The 27,843-nt window shown below is 36.7% G+C and overlaps 1 protein-coding gene across 2 annotated transcripts in view; it reads right to left on the bottom strand.

The window, feature by feature from the left end:
* The window catches only part of LOC110222006 (uncharacterized), a 54,991-nt gene that overhangs the window by 11,268 nt on the left and 15,880 nt on the right, over positions 1–27,843 (bottom strand). For both annotated transcript variants that reach the window (XM_021006803.2, XM_021006805.2), the window contains exons 6-16: positions 27,558–27,717; positions 25,832–25,957; positions 18,196–18,258; positions 16,258–16,380; positions 14,187–14,342; positions 11,219–11,272; positions 10,771–10,991; positions 9,760–9,836; positions 8,434–8,544; positions 3,429–3,515; positions 953–1,060 (exon numbers count right to left, since the gene is read on the bottom strand). In XM_021006803.2, the coding sequence (XP_020862462.1) occupies positions 953–1,060; positions 3,429–3,515; positions 8,434–8,544; positions 9,760–9,836; positions 10,771–10,991; positions 11,219–11,272; positions 14,187–14,342; positions 16,258–16,380; positions 18,196–18,258; positions 25,832–25,957; positions 27,558–27,717 (1,286 nt within the window). The remainder of the gene's footprint in view (positions 1–952; positions 1,061–3,428; positions 3,516–8,433; positions 8,545–9,759; positions 9,837–10,770; positions 10,992–11,218; positions 11,273–14,186; positions 14,343–16,257; positions 16,381–18,195; positions 18,259–25,831; positions 25,958–27,557; positions 27,718–27,843) is intronic.

The following is a 27,843-nucleotide window of genomic DNA, read 5'->3' as shown; positions in this document are numbered from 1 at the left end:
GCTTCATGGAGTTAGTATCATTTGAGCTACTCTTATCTGGGAATGGATTGACAGAAAGGCTGAGAGAAGGGGCAGTGTTCAAGGTATAGGGACTATGTCACCTTGGCCAATGGAATGGGGAGAGAAAAATGCTAGTTATACATGAAGACAAGAGTAGTCCAGTTTGGTGGTACACAGAATACATGTAGCCTGGGCAGTATGAGTAAAGACTCAGAGGAAAATCAGTGTTGTGAAGGGCCTTCACTGCCAGGATAAGGAACGTGGACTCATCATGTCACTCCCCTACTCAAATCCCTTCAATGGCTCCCTATAGACTACAGCAAGTCATACCCAGGAAAGAGTAATCTGGTAATGGGATAAAGAATGGAATAGGGTAGGGTGGGGGAAATGCAAGGTAGAAGGAAGAATTTCAATCAGGTAGTAGAAAGGGTCTGAACCCAGGAAGATGACAATAGGAATAGACAGGAAGGAAAATGGTAGCTATGGGGAATATTGTAGAGATAGAATTAAAGCCTGGTAAATGACTGGATGTGGGCTAAACGGTTATACATTATCTTTGTATTTATGACTGTTAGTACCTGGGTTCAGATTTTTTCTTTTTTAATGACCCACACCCATAGGCTGGAAATACAGGTGCTCCTCATAGCCTGATCAACACAGGAGTTTTAACTGGCTCCATTTCTGACCTGGGTTGGTTCACGCTCTCCCAATGCAACATAGTGATCCCTCATACCCAGGGGCTCATGATATTAATGCCCAACTTAGTACAGACACTGAAATGCTTGGGCCACTGCAATTCAGAACTCCCAAGCTCAAGAAATCTGCCAACCTCACCATTCCTATAATAGCAGGGATTACAGATACGTGCCACCATGCCTGGAGGTCTTTTGAAAAAGAAAAAAAAAAGTAAAAAATTGCTTTAATCACTTAGATTCAAAAATTTAGAACTTACCCCAAAAGCTAACATGATTTCAAGAAAAGAAGTCAACCATGGCAAGTCAGTTAGCAGCATCTGAAGCACAGCTTGAATGGTGAGAAGAAAGCAGGCCTCAAGGTTTTGCTAATTAGAAAAACAAACAAACAACAATCAGAGACAAATACCCAAGTACACTCATTCCTCTTTATTAAGCAATGCTATGAGTGCAAAAGCACCCAGGACCTCCCTATCAAACTAAATGACATATAGGACTCATTTAATCACAGAAACATGAAATAAGCTGACATTTACAGAGCACTTTAAGACTGACAGAGGGCTTTCTATCACTTCATTTTCTCCCCCTAACAATCCTGTGAGTTAGGTGGTACAATTTTTTAGGCCCAGTTTACAGAAGAGGTAGCTGAGACTCAGAACTGACTGTAAGTTGAAGGGTCAGGATTCAGCTGAATTCAACAAACACTGACTATGTATACCATATGATAGGTACTGTGCTAGGGAACAAAAACAAAAACAATCTTCATCTACAAGGAGCTTATGAATCCTGTAGAGGGGTAAAACATATGTAGCTAAATCTATACAATAAAAAACAAAGTAATTTCAAAAAAGAGGAAGCACTTAAGAGCTACAGGGGTGAGAGAAGTTTCTGTGCTAACAAGTGGCACTGAAAAGCACTGTGAGAAAAGCTTGATTCTATGAGGTGGAGAAGAGGCAGGGGGCATCAGACGTGGGGCACCATGTAAGCAAAGGCACAGGGGAGGAAGATGAAATGTAGTAAAGGGGAAAACAGTTTAAGCCAATTTGACTATAAAGGAGAGTCCCTAAAATAAATAAAATTGGATAGGATTGTAGGAGCCAGACTGTGGAAGGCTTTAAATGCCAAATTGAGGATTTTATATTTTATCCGGGAGGCTAAACCCATGTCTTCTGCCACCAAGTCCAAGTAAAACCAAGCTGCTTCAGTAACAGCAACATGAAAGAAACACAATGGAATTGCATGGATTAAATCACCCTTAGCAAGAGATATGATCACATCTTTCCACAGCTTAGAAGTTCTCCCCTGACCACCCAAGTCTGAATTCCTTGGCTTGGCATTCTGGGCTCTGACGTATCTTTTCAGACTTCTCTCTACTCGCCTTTATGTATTCTCTTTGCCTAAATTGGACAACTTGCCTCATTCCTGTTCCCACAAATATGTACCACTCTTTCTTGCCTCTGTGCTTTTGCTCACATAGTTCTTCATAACTTCAATACCTTCTCTATCTTCACCTGTTGAAATTCTTCTCTTTCTTCAAAGCCTGGTTCAAATGCTACCTCCTCCACGAAAGTTTCCCTGATTCGCCACAGTTAAAAGAGATCTCACAGTGACTTCTTCAAACTCTATCTTATTTAGTTTTTTATCTCCTCTAGTACCTAACACACAGTGCCTTTCATATGTGTGTCTAGTGATAAATATTAAATGAATGAATCAATCAATATTTATTAAATGCCTTCCATGTGCCAAGGACTGTGCTAAGCACTGGGGATACAAAAAGAAGCAAAAGACAGTCCCTGCCTTCAAGAAGCTTACAGCTTAATGGGAGAGACAACATGCAAACAAAGATATACAAAGCAAGCTATAAATAGGAAATTATTAAGAGGGAAGGCACTAGAATTAAGAGAGGTTGGGGAAGGCTTCCTGCAAAAGATGAGATTTTAGTTTGGACTTAAATGAAGCCAGGGAGGTCACTAGTCAGAGTGGAAGAAGAGCATTCCAGGCATGGGAGACAGCCAGAGAGAATGCCCAGAGCCAAGAGACGTGTCTTGTTCTTGGAACAACCAGGAAGCTGGGGTCATCGGATCAAAGAGTTTGTACTGAAATTAAGGTGCAAGACTCGAAAGGTAGGAGGGGACTAGGTTATGAAGCGCCTTGAATGCCAAGCAGAGCATTTTTATTTGTTCCTGGGGAGAGACTTGAGGCAGGTAGACCCACCAGTAGGCTATTGTAATGGACTAAGTGTGGGGTGATGAGAGCCTGCATTATAGTGATGGCAGTGTCAGAAGAGAGAAGGGGGTGTATGCAGGAGGTCTTGCAAAGGTAAAACAGACAGACCTTGGCAACAGTTTGGATATGGGTTGGGGTGGGGATGGTGTGAGAGACAGTGAGCAACGCAGAACGACTCCTAGGTTGTGAGCCCGATGAACTGGGAAGATGTTGTTGTCCTCTATGGAAATAGGGAAGGTAGGAGAGAGGTGGGTGGGGTGGGTTTAGGGGGAGAGATAATGAGTTCTGTTTTGGATATACTGAGTTTAAGATATCTATAGGACATCCAGTTCAAGATGTCTGAAAGGAAGCTGGAGATGTGAGACTGGAAAGACTGGGGTAATTCTCAAGCTGATGTATAGTTTAAATACTCAGACTGAGGCCTATGGTATTAAAGATTATTCATTATTTAACACTGCAACCTCAAATATCAGAACACACAGAGAAAAAGAGGCAAAATTACAAACTTACAGAACCATAAAATACATTTGAAGGCAAAGAAACATTGACTTTCAATCTCAGTTCTTCTAAAATGCCAAAGGACACGTCACATACCATCTGCAACAAAGTCACATGTTGTAGGATTTAGAGTGGAAAAGATACCACAGCTTGTTTAGCTATTCCCCAATTGATGGGCAACCCTTTGATCTCCAATCTCAGCCACCACAAAAAGATTAAAAATCATCTAATTTGACCCCTATCATTTTTTAAAATATATTTTATTTTTCGCCCCAATTACATGTTAAAACAATTTTAAACTTGTTTTTTAAGTTTTCAGTTCCAAATTCTATCATTCCCTTCCTCCCTCCTCCGAGACAGTAAGCAATCAGATATGTTATACAAGTGCAATTATGTAAACATTTCCACATTAGTAATCTTGTATAAGACGACGCGAATAAAAGAAAAATGGAAGTGAAGAATAGCATGCTTCAGTCTGTATTCCCCTCCAACATGCAACATTTTCCTTTTTTGTCACATTAGCCCATCTGATAGGTGTAAGGTGGTACACTTCAGAGCGGTTTTAATTTGCCTTTCTCTAATCAACAATGATTTAGAGCATTTTTTCATATGACCATAGATAGCTTTGATCTCTTTGTCTGAAAACTGCCTGTTCATATTCTTTGACCATGTATCACCTGGGGAATGATGTCTTTTCATAAATTTGACTCAGTTCTCTATATATTTGAAAAATGAGGCCTTTATCAGAAATATTTGTTGCAAAATTCCTCCCCCCTCCCAGTTTTCTTCTTTCCTTACATTTTGGTTGCATTGGTTTTGTTTGTGCAAAAAACTTTTTAATTGTTTGTAATGCTCTCTATATTTTTGTTGGTCCTAAATTCTTCCCGTATCCATAAATCTGACAGATAAACTATTCCATGTTCTCCTAATTTGCTTACAGTATCATCCTTTATGTGTAAATCATGTACCCATTTTGACTTTATCTTGGTAGATAGCGTGAGATGTTGGTCTATACCTAGTTTTCCCCATACCGTTTTTTCAGTTTTCCCAACAGTTTCTGTCAAATAATGACTTTTTGTCCCCAAAGCTTGGATCTTTGGGTTTATCTTACAGATTACTGTGGTCATTTACTACAATGTAATTTGTATCTAACCTATTCCACTGATCCTCCACTCTTTCTTAGCCACTACTATATTGTTTTGATAATTACTGTTTCATAATACAGTTTGAGATCTGGTATGGCTAGACCACCTTCTTTCACATTTTTTTTTCATTAATTCCCTTGATATCCTTGAGCTTCTGCTCTTCCAGATGAATTTTGTTATTATTTTTTCTAGCTCCATAAAATAATTCTTTGATAATTTGATATGGCACTTAATAAATTAATTTAGGTAAAATTATCATTTTTATTATATTGGCTTGGCCTATCCATGAGCAATTGATATTTTTCTAATTGTTTAGATCTGACTTTGTGTGAAAAGTGTTTCATAGCTGTGTTCATATAGTTCCTGGGTTTGTCTTGGCAGGTAGACTCCCAAGCATTTAATATTGTCTACAGTTATTTTAAGCAGAATTTCTCTATCTCTTGCTGCTGGACTTTGTTGGTAATATATAGAAATGCTGATGATTTGTGTCTGTTTATTTTGTATCCTGCAATTTTGCTAAAGTTAATTATTTCAATTAGGTTTTTTGGTTGATTTTCTAGGATTTTCTAAGTATAACATCATATCATCTGCAAAGAGTGACAGTTTTGTTTCCTCAATGCCTATTCTAATTCCTTTAATTTCTTTTTCTTCTCTTATTACTATAGCTAACATTTCTAGTACAATATTAAATAGAAGAGGTGACAAAGCATCCTTGCTTCACCCCTGATTGTACTGTGAAGGCTTCTAGCTTATCCCTATTACAGATAATGCTTGCTGATGGTTTTAGATAAATATTACATATCATTTTAAGGTAAGCTCCATTTATTCCTATGCTCTCTAGTGTTTTGAATAGGAATGGGTGCTGTATTTTGTCAAAGGCTTTTTCTGCATTTATTGAGATAATTATATTTTTTCTGTTGGTTTTGTTATTGATATGGTCAACTATGCCGATAGTTTTCCTAATTTTGAAACAGCTCTACATTCTTGGCATGAATCCCACCTGCTCATAGTATGATCCTTGTGATATATTACTGTCATCTCTTTGCTAGTATTTTATTTAAAATTTTTGCATCAATATTCATTAGAGAAATTGGTCTATAATTCTCTTGGCTTTGGCTCCACCTGGCTTAGCTATCAGCATCATATTTGTGTCATAAAAGGAATTTGGTAAGACTCCTTTCTTTGCCTATTTTTCCAAACAGTTTATATAGTATTAGGGTTATCTGTTCTTTAAATGTTTGGTAAAATTTGCTCGTGAATCCATCTGGTTTGGTCGTGGGGATTTTTTCTTAGGAAGTCCACTGATGGCTTGTTCAATTTCTTTTTCTTAGACTGGGTTATTTAAATATTTTATTTCTTCTGTTAACCTGAGTAATTTATATTTTTGTAGATACTCACCTATTTCGTTTAAATTGTCAAATTTATTGGCATATAAGTAGGCAAAATAGCTCCTAACAATTGTCTTAATTTCCTCTTCGTTGGCGGTGAATTCATTTTTGATACCAGTAATTTGGTTTTCTTTTTTCCTTTTTTTAAATCAAATTAACCAAAGGTTTATATATTTTATTGTGTCCCCCATAAACCAGCTTCTAGTTTTATTTATTAGCTCAATGATTTTACTTTCAATTTTGTTACTCTCTCCTTTGATTTTCAGGATTTCCAATAGGGTGTTTAACTGGGGATTTTTAATTTGTTCTTTTTCTAGTTTTTTTTTTAGTTGCATGCCCAATTCATTGCTCTGCTTCTTCTCTATTTTATTGATGTCAGCAATTAGAGATATAAATTTTCCCGAGTACCACCTTGATTGCATCCCATAAATTTTGGTATGTTGTCTCACTGTTGTCATTTTCTTTAACTGAAATTATTGACTCTTTCTATGATTTATACTTTATTTTTTTAGGATTAGATTTTATTTAGTTTCCAATTAATTTTTAATCTCTTTCCATTGTCCATTATTGAATGTAATTTTTATCGCATTATAATCTGAAAAGCATGCATTTATTATTTCTGCATTTGGCTGTGAGATTTTTCTGTCCTCATACAAGGTGAATTTTTGTGTGGCTGCCGTGTACTGCTGAGAAAAAGGTATATTCCTTTCCATTCATACTCGGTTTCCTTACACATTTTATTTTTTTCATTTTTAGGCAACTGGGGTTAAGTGACTTGCCCAGGGTCACACAGCTAGTAAGTGTCAAGTGGTTGGTCTGAGGCAGGATTTGAACTCAGGTCCTCCTGACTTCAGAGCCGGTGCTCTATCCACTGTGCCACCGACCTGCCGCCCCCCATATTAGGTTTTCTCCAGAGATCTATATCTAACTTTTCCAGAATTTTATTCCCTTCCTTAACTTCTTTCTTGATTACTTTTTGGTTAGATTCATCTAGTTCTGAGAGGGGAAAACTGAGGTCCTCCAGTAGTAACTATTTCCTCTTGTAACTCATTCAACTTTTCCTTCAAAAATTTAGGTGCTATACCTTTTGGTGCACACACACACACTCTTAGCACTCATGACTTCATTGCCTATGGTGCCTTTCAGCAAAATAGTTTCCTTCCTTATCTCTTTTAATGATAATTTTTTAGATGAGTAATGTGAGGCCTAAAGACGTTAAGTGGCTTGCCCCTGTTCAAAAACGCAATGAGTATCAGGGTTGTTTTTGGAACCCAGGTCCTCTGAACCAGATCCAATGGTCACTTACTGGCTGAGTCAGACCTGCTTATTTTGTTCAAATGCAAAATGCTCTAGGCTAACCATAACTCAGAAGTCAACTACAATGGTGTATTGTTCTTTTGTATAGAAAGTTGTTAGTAGTTTGGTTTTTCATTTACAATTTCTTAAATCCTTGGAATGATATATTCACATCCTCGATATACTCCTGAAAGATTGCTGATACATACAGTTCTGGAGTTGGTTTAATATTGTTGAACCCTGACATTAAGGCAAAGAGTTCACATTCCTACAACTCATTTCATAATTTACAAAGTGCTTTCCTTAAAGCAATCCTGTGTGTTACATAGGGCAGGTGTTATTTTTCCCATTTTACAGATAAGGAAATTGAGACTCATAGCAGTAAGTGGCTTGCCCAAGATCATACAACCAGTAAATGTCAGAGTTGAGACTGGAACCCATGTCTTTTGGTTCAAGACTCTTTTTTAAAAAAAAGTTACATTACATATTTAAGTCCTATTCTTCTGTTGGCTTACACTATTATTTCAGAGGCTGTATGTATCAATTTCAGATTCTAACCCTTACTCATGATGCCCCACAGTATACCCAGGTCTGCACACAGGCAGGGTCTCATACAAACTGGGAGGCTGCGATCGGGAGTGAGGAATGGGTACAAAAGCATAAACAAGCACTTGAATATACCAGATAAGCTCAAGAAATTTAAAGGAACCATCCTTCCTGAAAAGAACATGCTCTAATCTATTTTCTATAAGTTGGATATACTAGTCTTATTAAACTAGGCCACATTTGCATATTCAGATTATCTTTAGAGCAACTAGTACCTAGATATTCAGCCTCCAAGCTTAAACTAAAAACAAATAAGCTTGAATATTTTTCAGAGAAACTTCAGGAAATGTCTAAGCTCAGGGGTAGGGAACCTGTGGCCTCAAGGCCACAGGCGGCCCTCTAGGTCCTTGGGTACAGCCTTTGGACTGAGTTCAAGTTTTATAGAACATTTTATTTTATTAAGGGGATTTGTTCTATGAAGTTTGGATTCAGTCAAAGGGCCACACTTGAGGACCTAGAGGGCCACATGTGGTCTTGAGGGCACAGGGTCCCCTCCGCTGGCCTCTATGCTACTTTTAAATTAAAGTATTAATTTAGGCCACCCCAGGATACTAGCTTGTTTCTTAGAAGATTACAAGTTACCTGTCTGAAGGAAGGTGCTGGTTCTCTCAGTGTGAGAGTAGTAAGGAGGCCATTCCGTTCCAAGATAGGACTACTGCCCAAAATTGTGATGAGGGCACTCCAGCATCTTGACTGAAAAACAGGAGTTTTAATTGACATCAAACTGCAGGCTCTGAAAACCTTACAAAGGATTTTCAAAAATCAAAAGGTGGAAGAGTGAGTGGAGCTGGGGCTGCTAATGTTCTTCTTTACAGAATATACTAAATACAAAACTAGTACCATACTTCTCACCAAGTTTCTCTCTTCTCTCCCCAAAGATATCAGAATTTAGGTATTTGGGGGTTGAAGTGGGGGAAAACAATGGAAAAAGCTCACAAAAGGTTCTTTGTAAGCAACTGTTGCAACATCCCTTTGTTTAAAGAAAGAAACTCACTTTTTATAGACATTTGGCTCATGAAAATTTTTTCAGGGGAATAGGGTAAATAATTAGAGATATCTATGAAATAGAGGTATCCAGAAAAGCAAGTTTGTGAAGAAAAAATTACATTTTTATAATGCTTTGAAGTTTACAAAGTACTTTCCCCAAAACACCTCTGTGTGAAGGCAGCACAAAAGTCAGTAGGTCAGCTAAGCTTAGGGACCAGCCTGTGCTTTCCCTGATAAAGGGAACCCTAAGATGAAGAGATTCTTGCCCCGGGTGCAGGTCAGCCCCTTCTTCTTTATGACCTTTAGTGTTAGAGCTACCCAGCGCACACTGAAGCTTGCTCTGAAACACACGTCTAGAATGTCTGAGGCAGGATAACAAGCAGGGAACAGTACTAAGAGTAGACATGTATAGAGATTCCCTAGGGTTTGCAATACATTTAATATACATTCTCTTCTTAGGGACGAGGTAGTGCTTCAAGCATCATCATGCCTACTTACAGAAGAGGAAACAAGCTCAGAGATGACTACCTCGTCCAGGACTAAATCAATCTGTGGAAGACGGCAGAAAGAAAGAGCTAGCCGCCTTGATTCTTCTTTCATTTAGGGCAGGGGGAAAAAGGAAAGTAAAGCTGGTCAGTAGCAACTTCCGAATTATAGTAAGAAATGAGAGAGCGGACTGTAAACTCAAACGGCTTGGTTCTTAAAGCCTGTACCAATCTCTTTCTGTGACTGTGACTGTGACAATACAGTTAACATAAAATCCAGTTTGGTTAAATGTGAGTAGAATTAAAATAAATATTAAGTGTGACACAGCATTAAAGGCTGAAACTAGATTTCATTTTTTTAATAGTAAAGACCGGCTTACAGCAAGTATGAATATAATATGAATGAAATATGAATAAATATGAATGGAATCCTTACATTTCTGTACAAGGACCGATTGCTGTAGAGTACTCGGAGGGCCTGCTTAATTAGAGTACAACATTTTACAGGAGAACCTGAAGGAAAAGAACTGAAAATCAAAATCATAGAACAGGCCTTAAAAAAGACAATATATTCTCCCATCCTAAAAAACAAAAGATCCACTCAAGTAATCTACCTAGCTAAATGCCTAACTCCTGCATAACTTATTTAAGGAACAAATGGTCATTTTAACTAGGGGACCATAATTGCTCCAGTCTGTCTCAACTGCAGCAAATTTAAGGGGATCACATGGTAAGGAAAGATTCAGGTGAAGCTGATAGTAGACACAAAGAACATCTCAGGAGATCAATGCCCCACCCTATTCATACTCCGAGGTATAAGGACATATAAAAAAGCAAACATCTCTGGGTCAGGGAAACCATAACCAGCTGAGAGTTGGGATCTAGGACAAGTGCTTTGAGGGTAGTAGTTTGCTAGGAAGGAAAGATGATCTAAAAAGGAAGGCTTGAAGATGCCACAAAAATATCTAATCATAGAATGTCAGAGTAGAAGGAACCTTAGGAATCACCCACAGTAGTTTAAGCCCCTCATTTTATTGGAGGAAACTGAGGTCCAGAGAGGGCAATGATTTGCTTGAGGTCACACAACTAATAAGTGGCAGAGATGAGACTATGTGACCAATTTCACAATTCTGATGAGGGCTTGGTCTTATCTCTTACACCATCTTTGATATGTATACAATACACATACACACATGTACGCACACATATAAAGAGAATATAGATTACATGCAGATGTATATAAAATACATACAGATATGTATGTACGTATATATATATATATTCAATTTAGATCGTTGACCCATGCCCCGCACAATATATCTCACACTTTGTAATGCTATTTCAGTATCAGCTGTTAAAGGAGAGAAACATCCCATTGCACCAAAACCCAAGTTGAATACCACACCAGAAGCACGTGTAAAACATGTGAGAGGATGTCAGTGCTCACCTATGTTCAAAATCCACTTGTCAGAGTCTTGGAAGTCCTTCCCTGAGGGAACGCTTCCTGTCCAGAACATCTTCAGGTAGCTCTCAAACTGCAAGGGTGCGAGCCGGCAGGCTGTGCAGCACGCCAGGTTGTTGATGGGAAGTAGTAACGAGTATGCAGCACTGGTGAAATCACCACTTTTGCACAAGTAGAAAGGAATCTTGTCTCTAAGATCCCTTAACCTGTATAAAGGTTGCTTCCTTTAAAATTAAACTTCTCAAAGGCATAAATGAGATAAGTGGAAATCTGTTTAGTATTTAAAATATGCATAGAATCTATACAAATCTATCACCAGGCAAGACCCCTTCATTTTAAAGGATTTGGGCAACTTATAATTTGATCTTGAATGTAACTACATAGGAAATGTGATCACACGTCTATCTGAAGGGACACATAGCTTCTTTCTTACCCAATGCCTTCATTACACTTTACTGCTCTCAAATAGCGAACTAGTTCTTTGTACCTAAATGGGGGGAGAAAAAAAAATCTTCTTATATCCTGTTTTCAGTTGTTTAAATGGACAGAGAAAGAATTTCAATTGTGTCTGGTAATTTCTTGCCATAGTTTACATCTCTATAGGCATTTCAATATATTACTGGAAAAAAGCTCATCCAAACTAAGAATGGTTGTACTTAATGTCAATCTGACAACTTATAAAAAGAAACTTAAATGGTCAATGGTTAAAATTATCATCCTATCAAAGAAGCATAAAACCTATTAAAGTATCAGGGAATTTTAGAACTGGAAGGGGACTTTAAGATCATAGTCAAACTTTTTCATTTTACAGATGAAGAAACTGAGGACCAGAAGTGAAGGGTACATAAAAAAAAAAAGCCAAACATATGCACTTTATTTTTAATTTTCTTTTTTATTATGAGTTTAATCATCAAACACAAATATTCAAATATACAAAAGAGAATCAAAAAAAGGATCACATAAAAAACCTTGAAATTCTGTTAGGTTTATTAAATTTAACAAAATACTAACAAAATTGCCCTGTTTGTTACCTGGAGGGTATACTTCCAAAGTTAAAAATTCATTCTTTGCCCCCTCCATTGAATCACCTTGCTTCTTCAACCACCTATTACTGCTTATAAAATACAACCACTTTCATGAAAGCATGTCAGATTAAAATTCTCTCTTCCTCTCAGCAGCCCCAAAGGAAAACTTCAGGAAATTCTATGAATCCAAACGACATTATACTTAAAAAACGAAACAAAACAAAAAAACCCTCTCTATTTGTTCTTAAGGACAACAGCTATACACTAACATTTAAAAACCTTTAGAAAATTGTACTTTTGATGAACTGTTTTGAAAAGGTCTCTTATGGCACAGGCAATACACTGAAAATATCTGCCCACTTCAAAGTTCTCTGCTCCATAGGCTACCATTCTTCACACCCAAAGCTTTTTATTCTTTCCAAAAGATGAAAAATCAATCCAATTAATTAACTATATAGCATAATACGAAAAAGTCTCTGCCTTCAAGAAGATCACAGATTTGGGATGATGGGAAGGGAAGGTATAAAGACTCAGGTGAAAGTTAGTGAAATATTAAACTGGTTCAACCAAAGCAGAAATGCTGATTAGCACCTTGGCAAAAATATATTCCCTCTCCAAAACTGTGTTAAATTATAAATTTGGGGTCTTTAATATTTGCAATGAAAGAACAGACCATTACTTTCTTTTTTCTACATATTATCATCTTTGGATTGTGGGATCATATGGGGGAAAAGTCAGTCACATCTCCACAACCATCTTAATTCTGGTTCTTCATTCTGCAAAAGCCTAGATTCTTGGAGCCCAATTTTCTCTTCTCAATTCAGCCTGTATAAAATTTGCTACATTAATTTTTCCTAAATCCTGCTGCCAAAAATAGGAATTAATATTGGTGGGAGAGCCAGATCAACTCTTTTCATTAAGAAGAAAATGTATCCTATTACTAGGCCTACACTCCAAAGAAATCAAAGAAAAAAGAAAAGTATCCATATGCACAAAAATATTTACAGCAGCTCTTTATAGTGGTAAAGTGGAAATTAACGAGGTATCCATCCAGGGTGAGGGGGAATGGCTGAATAAATTATAGTATATAAATGCACTGGAATAGTATTGTGTTGTAAGATGACAAAAAGGACTGTTTCAAAGAAACCTAGAACACTTGCAATATCCATTTTATTTGATTTTTGTTTAAGTTCAACATTTAAAAAATTCTACAAGAGAATACCCCTATAAATCTAATGAAATAATACTTCTCCAATGGCTCGTTTCAACTGGATAATTTATACTATAAAATTCCATCACATCATGATAAAGCTTAGTTGTGCACTTGTGACAAATTGTGCTAAACTACGATAGACTGGGAGGGTTCGGGGCTGGGATGGGTAGGGAGTGGCAAAAGGCAATATGTTAGGGACTCCCAATGTAGAAAATAAGAAATGAGGAAAGGGACTACTATATTTGAAGAACTCTTCATCTTGAGTGATGATAACAAAAACTAGCGATCATTGACAGAAGGTGGAAACTGGCTCATTAGGCTTTTACTAAGTTTAGCTGCAGCCCCTTTAAGCAGATTCCCTCTTATTTCAACACAAATTCCCGCTAGTCCAGGAGTTCTTAACTTAGGGTCCAAGGATAGATTTCAGGGGTCCATTAACTTGGATAGGAAAAAATTACACCTTTATTTTTATTAACCTTCAACTCAAATTCTTTCAATTATTTAAATAACTTCCTTCAATTATATGAAAACTTTATTCTGAGAAGGGGCCCATAGACTTCACTAGACTGACAAAGGGATCCATGAGACAATAAAGAAAATTAAGAATGCCTAGTCTATTGCAACCAGTTCTTTCAGAATATGAATTTCTATGTCATACAAATTCCCACTACTTTTCTCGGAATATTGTTTTCTTCTTCCCTCAAATTGGACTAATCCTTATTTAGACCTAGCTAATCTTAAATTTAGTTGGCTTTGCTATTAGTATTGCTACGGTACAACTGTCAGATCCCTTGACAATTTGTACACAGAGTACTATGCAGCAAAACAACATTTTATAATAAGGAATTCACACACACGTGTGTGCACACACCCTTTTCCTGCTTTTAGAACAATAGAATAATCAATGAAATCAAAAAAATCAATGTCTCTCTCAGTGAGATTATAATCTTACCAGAACACATCTGACTTAACTATAGAGTGCTGGGGGCAGGGAAAGAGGAGAGAGAACAAGAGAAACAATAGAATAGATTTCATTTGGTTAAAAAGCATCTTACTCTTTTATTTCTTAGATTTGCAACCACTGTAAACAAAATACTATTTCTCAGTGATGCAGAACTCAAAGTCAATCACCACAGGTATAAATAGAGTGGTTAGGCACTTACTGTCCCATGCTCTCCATTTTTTCAGTTCTAGCCTTTATCACAGTAAGAACTTCCCAGAGGAATTCCTTCTTCCCATTCTTTTTTTGTTCACCAGTAATGTTTTGGCCTTTTAAAACCGTGGTTAGTATTCTGTGATCCCATGATGGAACATTCAGGCTGAAAGTAGTTTTAAAATGGTACAAACTGAATGATTCTTTCCTTATTTCAGAACCTAAATATTTTCACAGAGAACCAACATGTGCAGAGATAGATAATGATGCTGCTTATAGGAGCACGCTCACTTGATAAGTATCACACAGAGTTAAAGATTTTTAAATTTTTTCCTCTTAATTTCTATGGTCTTGAAAAAATCTCCAAAGTATGATTTTACTGTTTTTTTAGAATCCTGTTTTTAGTGGAGTCATTTTCTGTACTTTCCCTTTCAATTTCAACTTTTCTGACATGTCTATAACCAAAAAGCAGGAGGAGAAATTTAACATCTTTTCTCAAATATAGACATACATGTATATATATGTGTACCCCCCCCCAGCAAATATATTTTCTAGAACTGCTATTCTAGAAAATATTCTGTTCATACAGAATGCCTGTGGAACAATGTGCTATCGATGACTAAATATTCTGGCTGCCAATAATAATTACCACTTGGTTCTTTGCAGCCTCAGTCATCTTCTTCTTGCTACCGCAGTGTGCATGTTCTCCGAGGCTCTTTTCTTTCCCTTCTCTCTCGGTGAGCTTAATCAATTGTTTTAATTATGACCTCTATGCAAATGACCCCCAAATTTGTTATCAGCCCCCTTTTCCCTCCTATATCTGCCTGCTGGAATCTCTACCTGGATGCCTCTCAAATGTAACATGTTAAAATGAACTCATCATCTTATTTCTACTTACCCTCTCTTGAGAACTTCTCTATTTCTCCTGATGGGATCATAGGCCCACATCTGGTGTTACTTCTTTCATGAAGCCTAATAGGACTCCCTCCCACAGAATATTCTTTCTCACATTCCATCATATTCTACTCTGTATTATAAGGATGTACACATTTGATTATAAGCTCCTGAGGGCAGGCTACGCCCCCTTTATAAATTTTGCATTCCCAAGGCACCTAACATGGTGCCTTGTACACAACAGATGCTTAATAAAGTATTTGCCAAATTTGCAGTAGCATTCCTACTCTAACCATACATGGAAGTTAATTTTCAAAGAAGCAAGATAAAATAAATTTTAAAAAAATCTATCTATCTCAATGTAACGTATATGGTAGGGTAAATACTTATAAAGGAAAAAAAAAACCAGATTCTTTAGCATAATTTTCAACCCTATTTCTCTTGTCCATCTCCTGCATTCATAAACATTTTATTCTTCTCCTGTTCCCCACCTAAGCTAGCTCTGCTTGATTTCCAGTTCAATGAATAGCAGCAGCCACTGTATCTGGAACCAGCAGGGGTCACAGGAATCATGTGAGTAAGGAATGGCAGATTTGAGGAGGGACCTGGAAGATCCTAACATCCTCTGGAGATCAGAGATTGAAGGGCATACAGGACACCAGAGCTATAAAGGTGGATTGTCCTTGTAAAGAATATACACTGAATGAAGTGATTAGACCTTGGATGACCTAAAATATTTCACCAGCCAAATTCAGGTTGTGGAAACAGAGGTGAAAAACACAGATGTTACTTTTAATATGTACTACATTTAACCTCTGCGTCTTAGGTAAATTTCAGTTTTATCTTCTAACTCAGACCACTTGTATCTGTGTAATTAAGCCCCATGCTAACAAAATATTATTAAATAATTGTAACCCATACGTAAATAGCACTTTTAATATTTACAAAGCACTTTACATAATCTCATAGTTTCACAACAACCTTGTAATACAGGTGCTATTATTGTCACCATTTTACAGATAACAGGCTGAGAGTGGTATAGTGACTTGTCCAGGGTCACAGAGATAGGAAGTATTCAAGGCAGAATTTGAATTCAGATCTTCCAGACACCAATCTTCACTGAGCCATTTTTTCAGCACTCCCAAATTATGAGATATAAACATTTACAACTGAAATGACACACTTACCAATTTGTGAACTTAAAACAGTAAGGAGGAAGAGGAATAGTCTGGAAAAAGCTAATGAATTTTTCATAAAGTTGTTTGGGAAAGTCACTGAGCACAAGCATCCTCTGGAGGTTTTTGGTAATCCTAGATTTAAGAAAGAAATTATTTTATGAAGCTTGGCAGAAGCAGGAAATATGGCTACTTTTCTAACTATATGTAAAATGTTAGTATTTAAGTACAAAAAGAAAGCTTTTAGGAAAAGAGGAATGAGCAAGTATTCTTAATCGAATAGGGGATTTTGCCTCCCTAGAGGCAATGACATGCAGAAATAGATATAAACCATCCCTCCACTAAGCTAAAGCACAAGGTGTTAATGAGGGAGATTACTGCCTACTGCCTAAGTGTTGCTTGAATTACTTAACAGACTAAATCAGGGATTAAGGTACAAAGCATTAAGAAGAGATGGCTTTGAGCCTATGATATGATTACATGGGTTGGCAGCAGCCCACTTAATAAACCTTGAATTGCTCATAAAACCACAAATTAAAGAGGGTTTTCTATAGCTATCCTATATCATGGCCTCTAGCTAGAAGTGAAAAGGAGCTAAGAAAAATTAGGTATTCCTTCAATGAAAACGTCATTTAACATCCATAAGTAATACGCACAAATCATAAAGAATAGAGCTATAAACTATTGCTAATGAGGTATCAATAATTACAAAAGATTTTAAAAGAATTTTTAGTTGTAGATAATAAAGAACACAGAGAAGCATAGAAAGACTTCTATGAACTATTGCTAAATGCATCTCCTTTCTTTGCAGAGGTGGGAGGCTACAGATGTGGAACACTGCAAAAATGGTTAGCCTCAGTTGGTAAATCATTTCATCTTGTTCAATGGCTCCCTGCCCCCTTCTCTTTTTCATTGTTTGTTATAAGGGCTGCCTTCTGAGAAGGGGAAGAAAGGATATATTTGGAAATGAAGTGAGTTAAACACAAAATATATCAAATTTTAAAAATTCATAATTGTTTGGGAATGCAAATGGACATAAATTTCAAGCTTTAATTTTATTTGAAACAAATTACTTTGATAACAAACCACTGTTTCTATATTCTTCTAAAAATTATGTAATATGCTATTTTCTCTAAAATAAGCTCCTAATTCTATTGGAAAGGAAGCATATCAGAGAAATGGAAAGCTATTTGGGTAAGATGAGATTAGGAAAAGTTCCTTAGTCCAGGACAATAAGTGATTTGGACTGGAAGAAATAAAGCTAAAGACTGGGGCAGCTGGATATGAAAAATACATGCACATATGGAATAAAGGGGAGCAGTTAGCTATAAGGGGAAATTAAGGAAAAAGCTAACCAGGGCCAAAACTCTGCCTCTTTTAAACTTAAAATTAACAAATGTTTCTTATAACTGGAAAATGTTCTTACAGTCTTGCTTTTAGAATGTAATTATCAAGAGTATGCTTATGTGAATAAATGAGTAATAATGCAGTTTATATCTTAGGAGCTATTAGATAAACATCCATTTGAAATTTTGAAGTAAACAGAATTTCAACTGAATGACTAAAATGAAAATTTTACTTGCAACAGATCTCTAAAAGGATTACTCTTCAAGTAATCCTTGGTAATCAGGAGCACTATCTTCAAAGCAAGCCAAAAGCAAAAATCTGTGGTCTTTTTTTTTTGGGGGGGGGCCCTAGGCAATGGGGTTAAGTGACTTGCCCAGGGTCACACAGTTAGTAAGTGTTATATGTCTGAGGCCAGATTTGAACTCAGGTCCTCCTAATCCAGGGCCAGTGCTCTATCCACTGTGCCACCTAGCTGCCCTGTGGTCTTAATTAACTCAAGCATCAGAAAGAATATTGGGGAACTTGGATAGTTTAAAACAAGGAATTGCTAGCAACAGTAAGATTGCATATCTTTCGTTCCTAGATCAGAATAAAAAAACCTACCTTGACATGAGAAAAGGTACAGCTAATTTCAAAGACTCAGATGGCCCAAGATTTTGCCAGGACCTAAACCAAATGTTAAATGTGGGTTAATCATACTGACTTAAAAGCACTCTCCATAGATTAAATTAATGTCATTATAATGAAGGGATTTTACTGATATCATAAGTCAAAGGGCCCAGCACGGCCTGAATTTTCTTAACTCTACCAGAAACTCCTTTTCACTCAATAAATCCAGGCACTCACTCCTGCTTACTCACAACAAAACTGTTGTGTGTATTTGTCTAATTTTTTGTAATCATGATTGAAGCATGGACCATAGACAGTCTATATTAAACACCATCCAAAAGCACACAGATCAAGTCTAATTTCTTTTAAACAATGCTCAGTAGTGTCACGCACAAACCTTACTATCTGGTCATGACTAGGATGAAGACACTAGCAGCTCAAATTGATACAGCACTTCACAAAATCTTTCCACAAAAACCTGTGAAGTAGGTCAATTATTGTCCTTATTTTACAAATGAGGAAACTGAGGCTCAAAGAGGTGAGATGATTTGTCTGGGGTTATGCAGTGGTGGGCCCAGAGTACTGATCCATGTCTTTGACAAGATCAATGCTCTTTTCCTCTACATCCCAATAAAATCATGTGAAGCCTATGTCTTCTCAGTGAAAATGAACTACTCTCCAATGGCTACTCATCTTGAACTCTTACAGCTCTGTATCTGGATCACAGGCTCTATGCTCTGGCCAGACTAGAGAGCCAAACCTGACTCACAGTGGCCCCAATTACACCTCACTCTGACATTCAAACCTTTACAATGAATATGGCAGATGGAGACAGTCCTGTGAGAAAGGCATCAGTGATCCTGGGTCTACTTTTTAATGTAATTAAAAAAAATTTCTTAGATCTTCAAATTCAATTCAACAAGCATTAATAATGAGTTTTATTTTAGACACTATGAGTCTGGGATGACATCCAGTTTCAGAAGTCCCAGAAGCAGCTGGAGATTCATGACCTAAGCTCAGCAGAAACTAGGGTTGGATGTGGGAATTACTGCACAGAGAAGGTAACTGAACAGATGGGGAGCTGATGAGATCAAGCTAAAACGTACAGAGTGACATGAAGGTCCAAGAGAAACCTTTGGAGGGATAACCACAGTTAGCAGGTATGACAAAAATGAAGATCCAACAAAGGACACAGAGAAAGAACACTGTCACAGAAATCTAGAGAGAGAAGCTACGAATCATGAAGACACAGAAAAGGCCAAGAGATCATTAGTAACTTTGGAGAGGGGAGTTTCAGTTGAATGATGAGGTTGGGAACCAGAAAGCAGAGAACTTAAAAGCTAGTGAGAGGAGTGGAAGCAACCAGTGTAGATGATTTTCAGAAGGAACCTAGCCAAGAAAGAGGGGAGATGATAGAATGGTAACTAGCAGGCACAGTCAGATCAAATGAGGGTTTTATCAAGGATGAGGGAGATGTGAGCGTTGTGAACAGAATGAGCCAGTAGATAGGATGACACTGAAACTAGAGAGAAAGTGGGAATAAGAGAGGGAACAATCTGTTGGAGAAGATGAGAGGGAGATGGATCAAATGTTCATGTTGAGGAGTTTGCCTTGATAAAGAGAAAAGCTACTTCTGCATGCTAGGAGAGGTCAAGAAGAATGTGGACTGAGAAAAGGTCTTCAGATTTAGCAATTAAGACATCTTTGGTGATACTGAAGTGAGCAACTTCTAAAACCACAAATGTTAGGATTGGAAGCAAGATTCTAAGGGCTGAGATTCGCCTAACAAGAATGGGAATATTTCCAACCCATCAATTATTTGAAGACTTGTTAACTCAGGGCAAACTAAGGCTAGACCAGGAGGCTAGACTTGAAGGGTCAAACATTTATTCAAGTCATGATATAACATCACTTGGTTAGATGTTTCTATCTAATTCGCCATGTTCAAGTTTAGAAAAAAATGGTGCCACAAATACTCTATTAACAATTTTTTGGTGGTTGAGATTTCTGAAAAAAATTTCTTTCTTGGTTACAATGGATAATTTGGTTCATGTATTTCGTTCCCATAAAATAACAGTTCAGTCCAACTAAACGCACGTTAAAATTATAATTCAAACATTTTTTCCTGAGAAATAGAAAGACACAAATCGGAAGACAAAAACGCTAGCTTTGTAGACTCAGAGTTATGAGGGGCATGTTCATCTAGTCCAACCTCTAACTTGACATAGGAAATCCTTCTATACAATATCCAAGCCTATACCTGAACCCTTGAAAAGAACTATTCACTAAATTATATTCCACTGTTTGAAGACTGCTTCCAGGAAATTTTTCTCACACTGGATTCAAATCTGCCTCCTTCTAACTTTCAACCCTTGGTCCTAATTCTGTACAATGGAGGTACACAGAGAAAGTAATAAACTTAACTCCTTATCCATATGGCTTCAAAAACTTGAAGACCAATAGCAAATACCTGTTCCCAACAAGTTCTCTCTTCTCCAAACAGATTAATCAATAAACACTAAGCACGTTCTATGTGCCAGGCATTGTGCTAAGCACTGGGGATACAAAAAGAGTAAATGACAGTCCCTGTCCTCAACGAGCTCACAATATAAAAGGGGAGACAACAAGCAAACAAATATACACAGATAAACTGTATACAGTTGTCTCAACTATTCCTTATACTATGGTTTTAAGATGTCTCACCATCTTAGACACCCTCTTTTTAATAGTTTTCTTTAAAATGTAGCACCTAGAGATGAGCATAAGACTATAATAATCTTTACTAAGTTTTTCCTAAGTGCAAGAAGTGGGCTGACCAGTGCAAGTGGGGGGGTGGGTGAGGGGGGAGGCTATTATTTGCCTTTAGACGTTTTGCTTTTATTGAAGTAGCCTAAAAGTGCACTAGTATTTCTGGTAGCAAAATTACACGGCTGATTTGATGGAAAAAATAGGTATGTGGAGGACAGTAAATTTGGCCTTAGGAATAGTGATTATGAAAAGGGAATGGGGTGGGACTGAGCTCCATGATTCAGGACACAGCAATACTATTACCAACTGACAGTGCTTCTTTCAAGAACTAAGCCCTTCTGAGACTGAGAAATGGCAGAAAAAACAGGGATGGGGGGGTAAGGTCTTTAAATGTTACTAACGGAGAAATGAAATAGGAGGGAGTCCAAATTTGGTACTCCAGAAATTCAACCGTTGTAAAGAAGGAACAAGGCCATATACTGAAGAACAGAATTCAAAAATAGATTATAAGGGGAGAGAATTAAAGAGGACAAGGCAAAAGGAAGCAGTGGAAAAGTGAGCAGTGTAATAACACTACCTTCTCCAACTAAATGTTGGAGGGATGATTCTGAACCACATGCTTAGCTGGACAAGGAAATGAGTTTCAGAAGAGAGACAGAAATGTAAAAAGAAAATAATTAACAACTTAAGTAAAAGTAAGTAACTTGGGCAAGTAAACAGAGCATCATGGGAAGGAACTGGTGGGAATAGACTTGTATTTCAAATAGACTACCATATCAAAATAATGCAACCAGAAGATTATTTGTATAAAACAAAGTGCTGGCTTAAAACAGGAAGGAAATAAAAATCAATACAAAATAAATAAAAGTCTAAAAATCACAACCTTAAATGTGGATGGATTAGATATCTAATAAATAAAGACACATATGGAAGTTGCAACAAAATTTACTAAATATCAAGTGATTAAAAAAAACAACAGAAGTGGCAAGTATGCTATTGGACAAAATGAAAATAAGAATTTGCAACATCAAGACATAAACAAAAACTATATTAGTCTTTAAAATACTGAAGATAATGCAATAATATAAATACTAAAAGTCCATACACTAAATGGATAACATCTAAATTCAAAAAAGGAAGTTAGCTGAACTGCAAAAAGTTATAGGCAACACAATAATTGTAGACTTTAATATCTTCTCAAAGCTGTATAAATCTAACAAAAAGAAAAAAGGAAAATTCAGAAATTACATCTGAAAAGCTTATGGCATCTTTTGAATGGAAACACTAAAGAATATACATATTCTCAGCACCACATGACGCGTTAATATTATTGAAAAAAAAAATGAAAACACAAAAGCCAACTCAAAATTGCTGGTATGCAACTGAAGCAGCAACAAAGGAAAAAATTTATCCCTTAGAATACATTAACAAAATAGAAAAATAAGCTTAATGAACCAACAATTTTAAACAATTTTTAAAATGTGTGCCACTTTCTACATGGGGTCTTTTTGCTCATCTCTTCCAACTCCTGTTACTAGTGCCTAACCTGATATCTGTTTTGTATATCTATAGTTGTGTGTGAATTACTTGGGCAATGAATAATTTTGATACGGCTTAATTTTTTTTTTTTTTGCTGAACTTAATATAATAAAATGAGCACTTCCATATACAAAATAAAACTGTTAAAGAGGACTACATGTGAAACTGCAAATCTCTATTATGTACAGTTTATTTTTCCTTTTAAGATTATAAAAAATTCAACATGTAACTTTCAAAGCTGTCTTGCTTGTCTGTGTTTCCTTCTGGCCTTCTTTCTGTTTTATTCTGCATATTAAAAACAAAACAAAACGAAACACAAAAAACTTCAATGGTTCTTTTTTTTTGGGGGGGGGTTACCTCCTCCAACCAATTATCCCTCCAATTTAAAAAAGTTTTATTGTATGACATCAATGTTTATGATCATGTGTTTCTACTGACACTATGCTGAGAATGTCTTACCTTGACCAGACGAAAACTAATTTAACTGGTTTCCCTACTTTTATTACTTTTGTCAGTAGAGTGCTAGATTTAGTGCCAAATACACATTTTACCTTGCTCTTTTGTTGTGATTTTAATTCTGTGGTCTTTGAGGAATGGATATTATTCTAAGGAAATGAATAATGCCAAACTACTGCTTACAAAACCGCCTAATTCTCAGAAAACATGCAATGACCTTCAGAGAGGAACTTGGCAATTGGAGGGGTTGTTCCTGATTATCCTCTACAGTGCAGTGGAGGTTTCTTAGAGTTGAAATAACAGTGAGAAGATAACTAAAAAACAGCTGTTAGCCACTGTTATAAAGAAAAAAAATGCTTGTTATAGGCAGGACAGTAAGACTGAAATACTGAAGATTGGAAAAATTAACCAAGAGATGGAGATAAACATGCTATACTGTCCTGGGAACTCACCTGACTTAAACCCAACTGAAAAATCTATGGGCTTTAATTAAGGCTAGACCTGGAAAGACTGACTCTTCGTCAAAGGCAGGCTTCTATAAGTGTAGTTTGATGATGAATTATAGAATGTGTCAAAATCTTGTGAACTCAATGACACATCATGTAAAACAAGTGATTGCTGCAAAAGGACATTGCAAATTTTTATCAAAGATGTAAAAATTTGTAAGGTTTACTGTATTAGTCATTATGTATAATTACTTTGTCCCAGTTAATTTTCATGCCACAGTACCATGTTGTCTTCCCCATTATAAGTTCCTTGGGAGCAGAATTGTTTCACTTTTGCCTTTTAATCTACAGTTGGATGGTACATAGCAGGCACTTAATAAATCCTTACTGATTGGCTGAAATAAACTCAAAAATAAACACAAAAGAGGAAATCTTGACAATTAGAGGAGAAAGATAAATATAAAAAAAATCCCATAGAAATGATCAATAAAAACAAAAGTTAGTTCTTTGAAGAAAAAGTTCTTATTAGTCACATTTAAAACAATCCATATACAACTTGTTTATGCTAACCCCCCCAAAAAAACACTCCTTAAAAACACAGATGTAGAAGGATCTTTTAGGGGGGAGGCGCGCCAAGGCAATCAGGATAAGTGACTTGCCCAGGGCCACACAGCTAGTAAGTGTCAAGTATCTGAGGCTGGGTTTGAACTCAGGTCCTCCTGACTCCAGGGCTCATCTATCCACTGCGCCCTAGCGCTCCCTTTAGAAGGATCATTTTCAATGAGACAATGGATATACACAAAACTCAAAGCTAGCATTATTTTAAATGGGGAAACACTAGAAGCTTTCACACTAAGGTAAGGTCTCCCCACAATTATTTTATATAGTTTTAAAAACACATATGAGATGACTACACATGTATAACATGTATCGAGTTGCTTGCCTTCTCAATGAGAGTGAGTGGGGAGGGAGGAAGGGAGAAAATTTAGAACCCAAAGTTTTAAAAACGTTTAAAAAATTGTTTTCACATGCAACTGAGAAATAAGATATACAGGAAATGAGGTATAGAAATCTATCCTGCCCTACAGGAAAATTGAAGGGGAGGAGGACAAAAGGGAGAGCGGACTGGGGGAAGGCGTATTCATTCAGAATCTTGGGGTGGGAGGAGGGACGAGATGGGGAGAAAATGTGGAACTCAAAATCTTGTAGAAGTGAATGTTGAAAACTTAAAAAAAAAGAAAGAGAGAGAGAGAGAGAGAGAGAGAGAGAGAGAGAGAGAGAGAGAGAGAGAGAGAGAGAGAGAGAGATATGAGAGCAATGAAAGAAATTTAAGGCATATTCCTCCCCATCCCCTGGAGGTCAAAGATAGAAAAGTGTCACAATCACCAAAACGGCAGCACTTTTTATGGTAGCAAAAACATGGAAACAAAGTAGATGTCTATCAATTAAGGGAATATCTAAACTAACCATGGCACATGAATGAAATGGGGTATTTCTGTGCTGTAAGAAATAATAAATGTGCTGACCACACAGAAGCACAGGAAAGCGTCATATAAATTTATACAAAGTCATGTGAGAGCATTTACACTTTGGTAGGCAGATTTTGATTTGTTGTTCTGATGACTGTCTGGACCTAAGGCAGGGATGGCTCATGGGTAGGGGAGGGACATATTAACAAATTAATCAATAAAAATAAAATGTGATATAATGGATAAAAATAAAAATTTTAAAAAGCTGAGTCAGAGAATAAACATTTAGAATGGTCAACAGAGTCAAATGTACAGAGATAATTTGGCAATGTATCTCTGAAAGAACAGTTTCAGTAGAATGGTGAAAAGCGGTTGAGGAAATAGTGGAGAGTTTAGAAGTAGAGGCATCAGATATATATAATTTTTCAAGTTTAGCAGTAAAGAGAAGAACAAGAAGATGAGACAGTACTTGGGAGAGGAAGAAGGTGTCAAAACTTTCTTAGGACTGTGGAGAGCTAAGCACGTGTGTAGACATAAATGGGAAGAAGTCAATGGAGAGGGTGAGACTGAAGATGCAAAAAGAAAATGGCTAATAGAAGAAGGTCCTGGAAAGAAGGCACGTGATCAAGGGCACAGAAACAAAGACTAATTAACAACCACAATCAGGAATAGGTGTACTGCTTCTTTTGTGAATGGGGGAAACAAAACAGAGGTTTTAGATGCCTTCAGTTCTCTTAGTGGAATAGTGACAGGAGTAGTTTGGAGGAAGAAAAGAAGAAAAGATTTGAAACAGCACAGGGAATGAGATAGAGAGTAAAAAATGGTAGAATAAAAAGACTGTCAAGTAGCACTAGAGGCCTAGCACTAGGCCTAAACTTAGTTTGAGGTTAGGTAGCATAAATTTTTTGGGGTGACAGTCACTCACACTCTATTCTAGTGAAGGGATCTCAACATGCAAAACTAGATACATACGGAGCAGGGTCCTTGTGAAGTGCTATTTCCCTGGCTGCTCCCAACAACATAACAGCGGCACTTTTAGGCTTCTCTTTTTCTGCTTTATTTATAAATGAAGATACCAAACTGAAAACATTTGAATACCTAAGGAAAAAAAGAATATGCTTAATTGATTGCATTTTTATATTTATATTTAAATTACTCCCTTTATAAGATGACATGAGGACAAATAGAATCCATGTTCGGGATCCTTGGCAATAGCCATTAAAATAGGTCAAATTAAACCTGAAGACTGAGGAGAGCCATAGATGCTGGGTCAGTTGGTTCGCTTATAATCCATATGAATAAGTATATAAACTTAACCCAATTGTCAAGGAGGAAAAACTTCATGTTATATTAAGCTTTTAAAAATTAAAGTCAATGTCTTCCACTCCCCTTGGAAACTAGTTGGTAGGCAGTACAGGAGACAGAACCGGTGAAGTCTTTAAAAATTTGTGATGAACAGTCAAGTTCTTGTCCTCTCTGCTAGCTCATGTTTTAGGAGGTATCCTACATTAAACATGTATTTCAACCAGAGTTTACGTAAGAAACAACAGGTGAAAATGTTGCCTGGACTAGAAGACAGAAGAGCCAAGTCCCAAGTACTGCCATTCATTAGCTATATAATCCTAGATCAACCTCTTAGCTTCTGAGCATCAATGCTCTCATCTAAAATGGGATTAACACCAGTCCTACTTACCTTGTAAGGTTTTGAGGATTAAAGACACAACGCTTCTAAAATGACAGAGTATTACTGCTAATAAAATCTGGACAATACAGTTAGAAGGTATTTTTGTTTCTCAACTTCTGCGAAATTGAAAGTTAGGAGACTGGGCGATAGATCAACAGTGACCAAAACAGGAAAGAGACCTTTATTAAAATTATCTCACTTTAAGAGGGCTGGCACCCAATTTTCCTGAATATCGCCTGTCTTATCTTAACTGGTAAAAACTATAATGCTTTTCCTCTGTCACCATCCATCAAAATGGGATTGAATTCTTAATTGTTGGGTACCAAATCATATGTAGAATCTCTCCTGGAGCTCAACCGCTGAAAAACAAAACCAAACCAAACCTGGTACTTATCTGCCTGGCTACTAGACTTTTACCATAAAAGCAGCTAATTACATTTTAAACAATCTTTGAAAGTAGATAGTAACAATTCTCAGAGAAAACAATTCAATAAAGCATCAACCAGATTGTACCTGCAGTGCTAGGTTAATAAAGGGCCTTGTTGGATTGCGAACAAAATCAGCAGGAAAACTGTTTTGACTTCCCATAATATTAATATACACTCTAAAAAATCTTATGTTGTCAATAAGGTAACTGCTGTTGATACTCTCTTTTCTTATTTATTTCAGGTGGGCATTAAAATACCCTAGCCAGTTGTGAAAATGTCACAGAAAAAGAAACTGTCTGGAAGTCATTATATCAGTGGTAATATGTGGATACCAATATTCATTTAATGTATTTGTAAAAGTTTCTAGAATTTTACAAACTACTGCACCAAGGAAAATTCTGAAAGGAATATATAATACACTTAGGATACAAAGTATCATTCAAGATCATAAGAGGAAAGAAAAAAAGTTTTCATAGCATGACATAATCTTTACCTTGGGTACCACTGGGTCACTACAAGATTGCTAACAAGAGACAGATTTGGTCCTCAAATTTTACTATGGTGCTATCACTAATACTTTACCCACCTGTATATAACCTCATTTTGGAGCTGGCTGCAGACACTGCATTGGCCAGGTTTCTGTTTTGAGGAACACACACAGTCCTGAAGACTCAGTACAATCTCTCCAGAAAGATAGTTGTTATATTGTACAGAAAGGTCTCGAAGAAATTTAAACAGAAGCTCTCCTAAAATAAAATAAAGGGGGGGGGGAAGGGCAGAGGGGGAAAAGTCTCTTATTCAGGAGAAGAAAAGAAAGAAAAAGTCACAGAAAATTATTTTAAGTGAGATAATAGAGGAACAAACTGTAATGA

This window comes from Phascolarctos cinereus, unplaced genomic scaffold, assembly GCF_003287225.1.
Source record: "Phascolarctos cinereus isolate Bilbo 61053 unplaced genomic scaffold, phaCin_HiC Scaffold_4;HRSCAF=312, whole genome shotgun sequence".
In the NCBI taxonomy this organism is placed as follows: domain Eukaryota; kingdom Metazoa; phylum Chordata; class Mammalia; order Diprotodontia; family Phascolarctidae; genus Phascolarctos; species Phascolarctos cinereus.
This window is presented reverse-complemented; position numbering and strand designations above follow the sequence as displayed.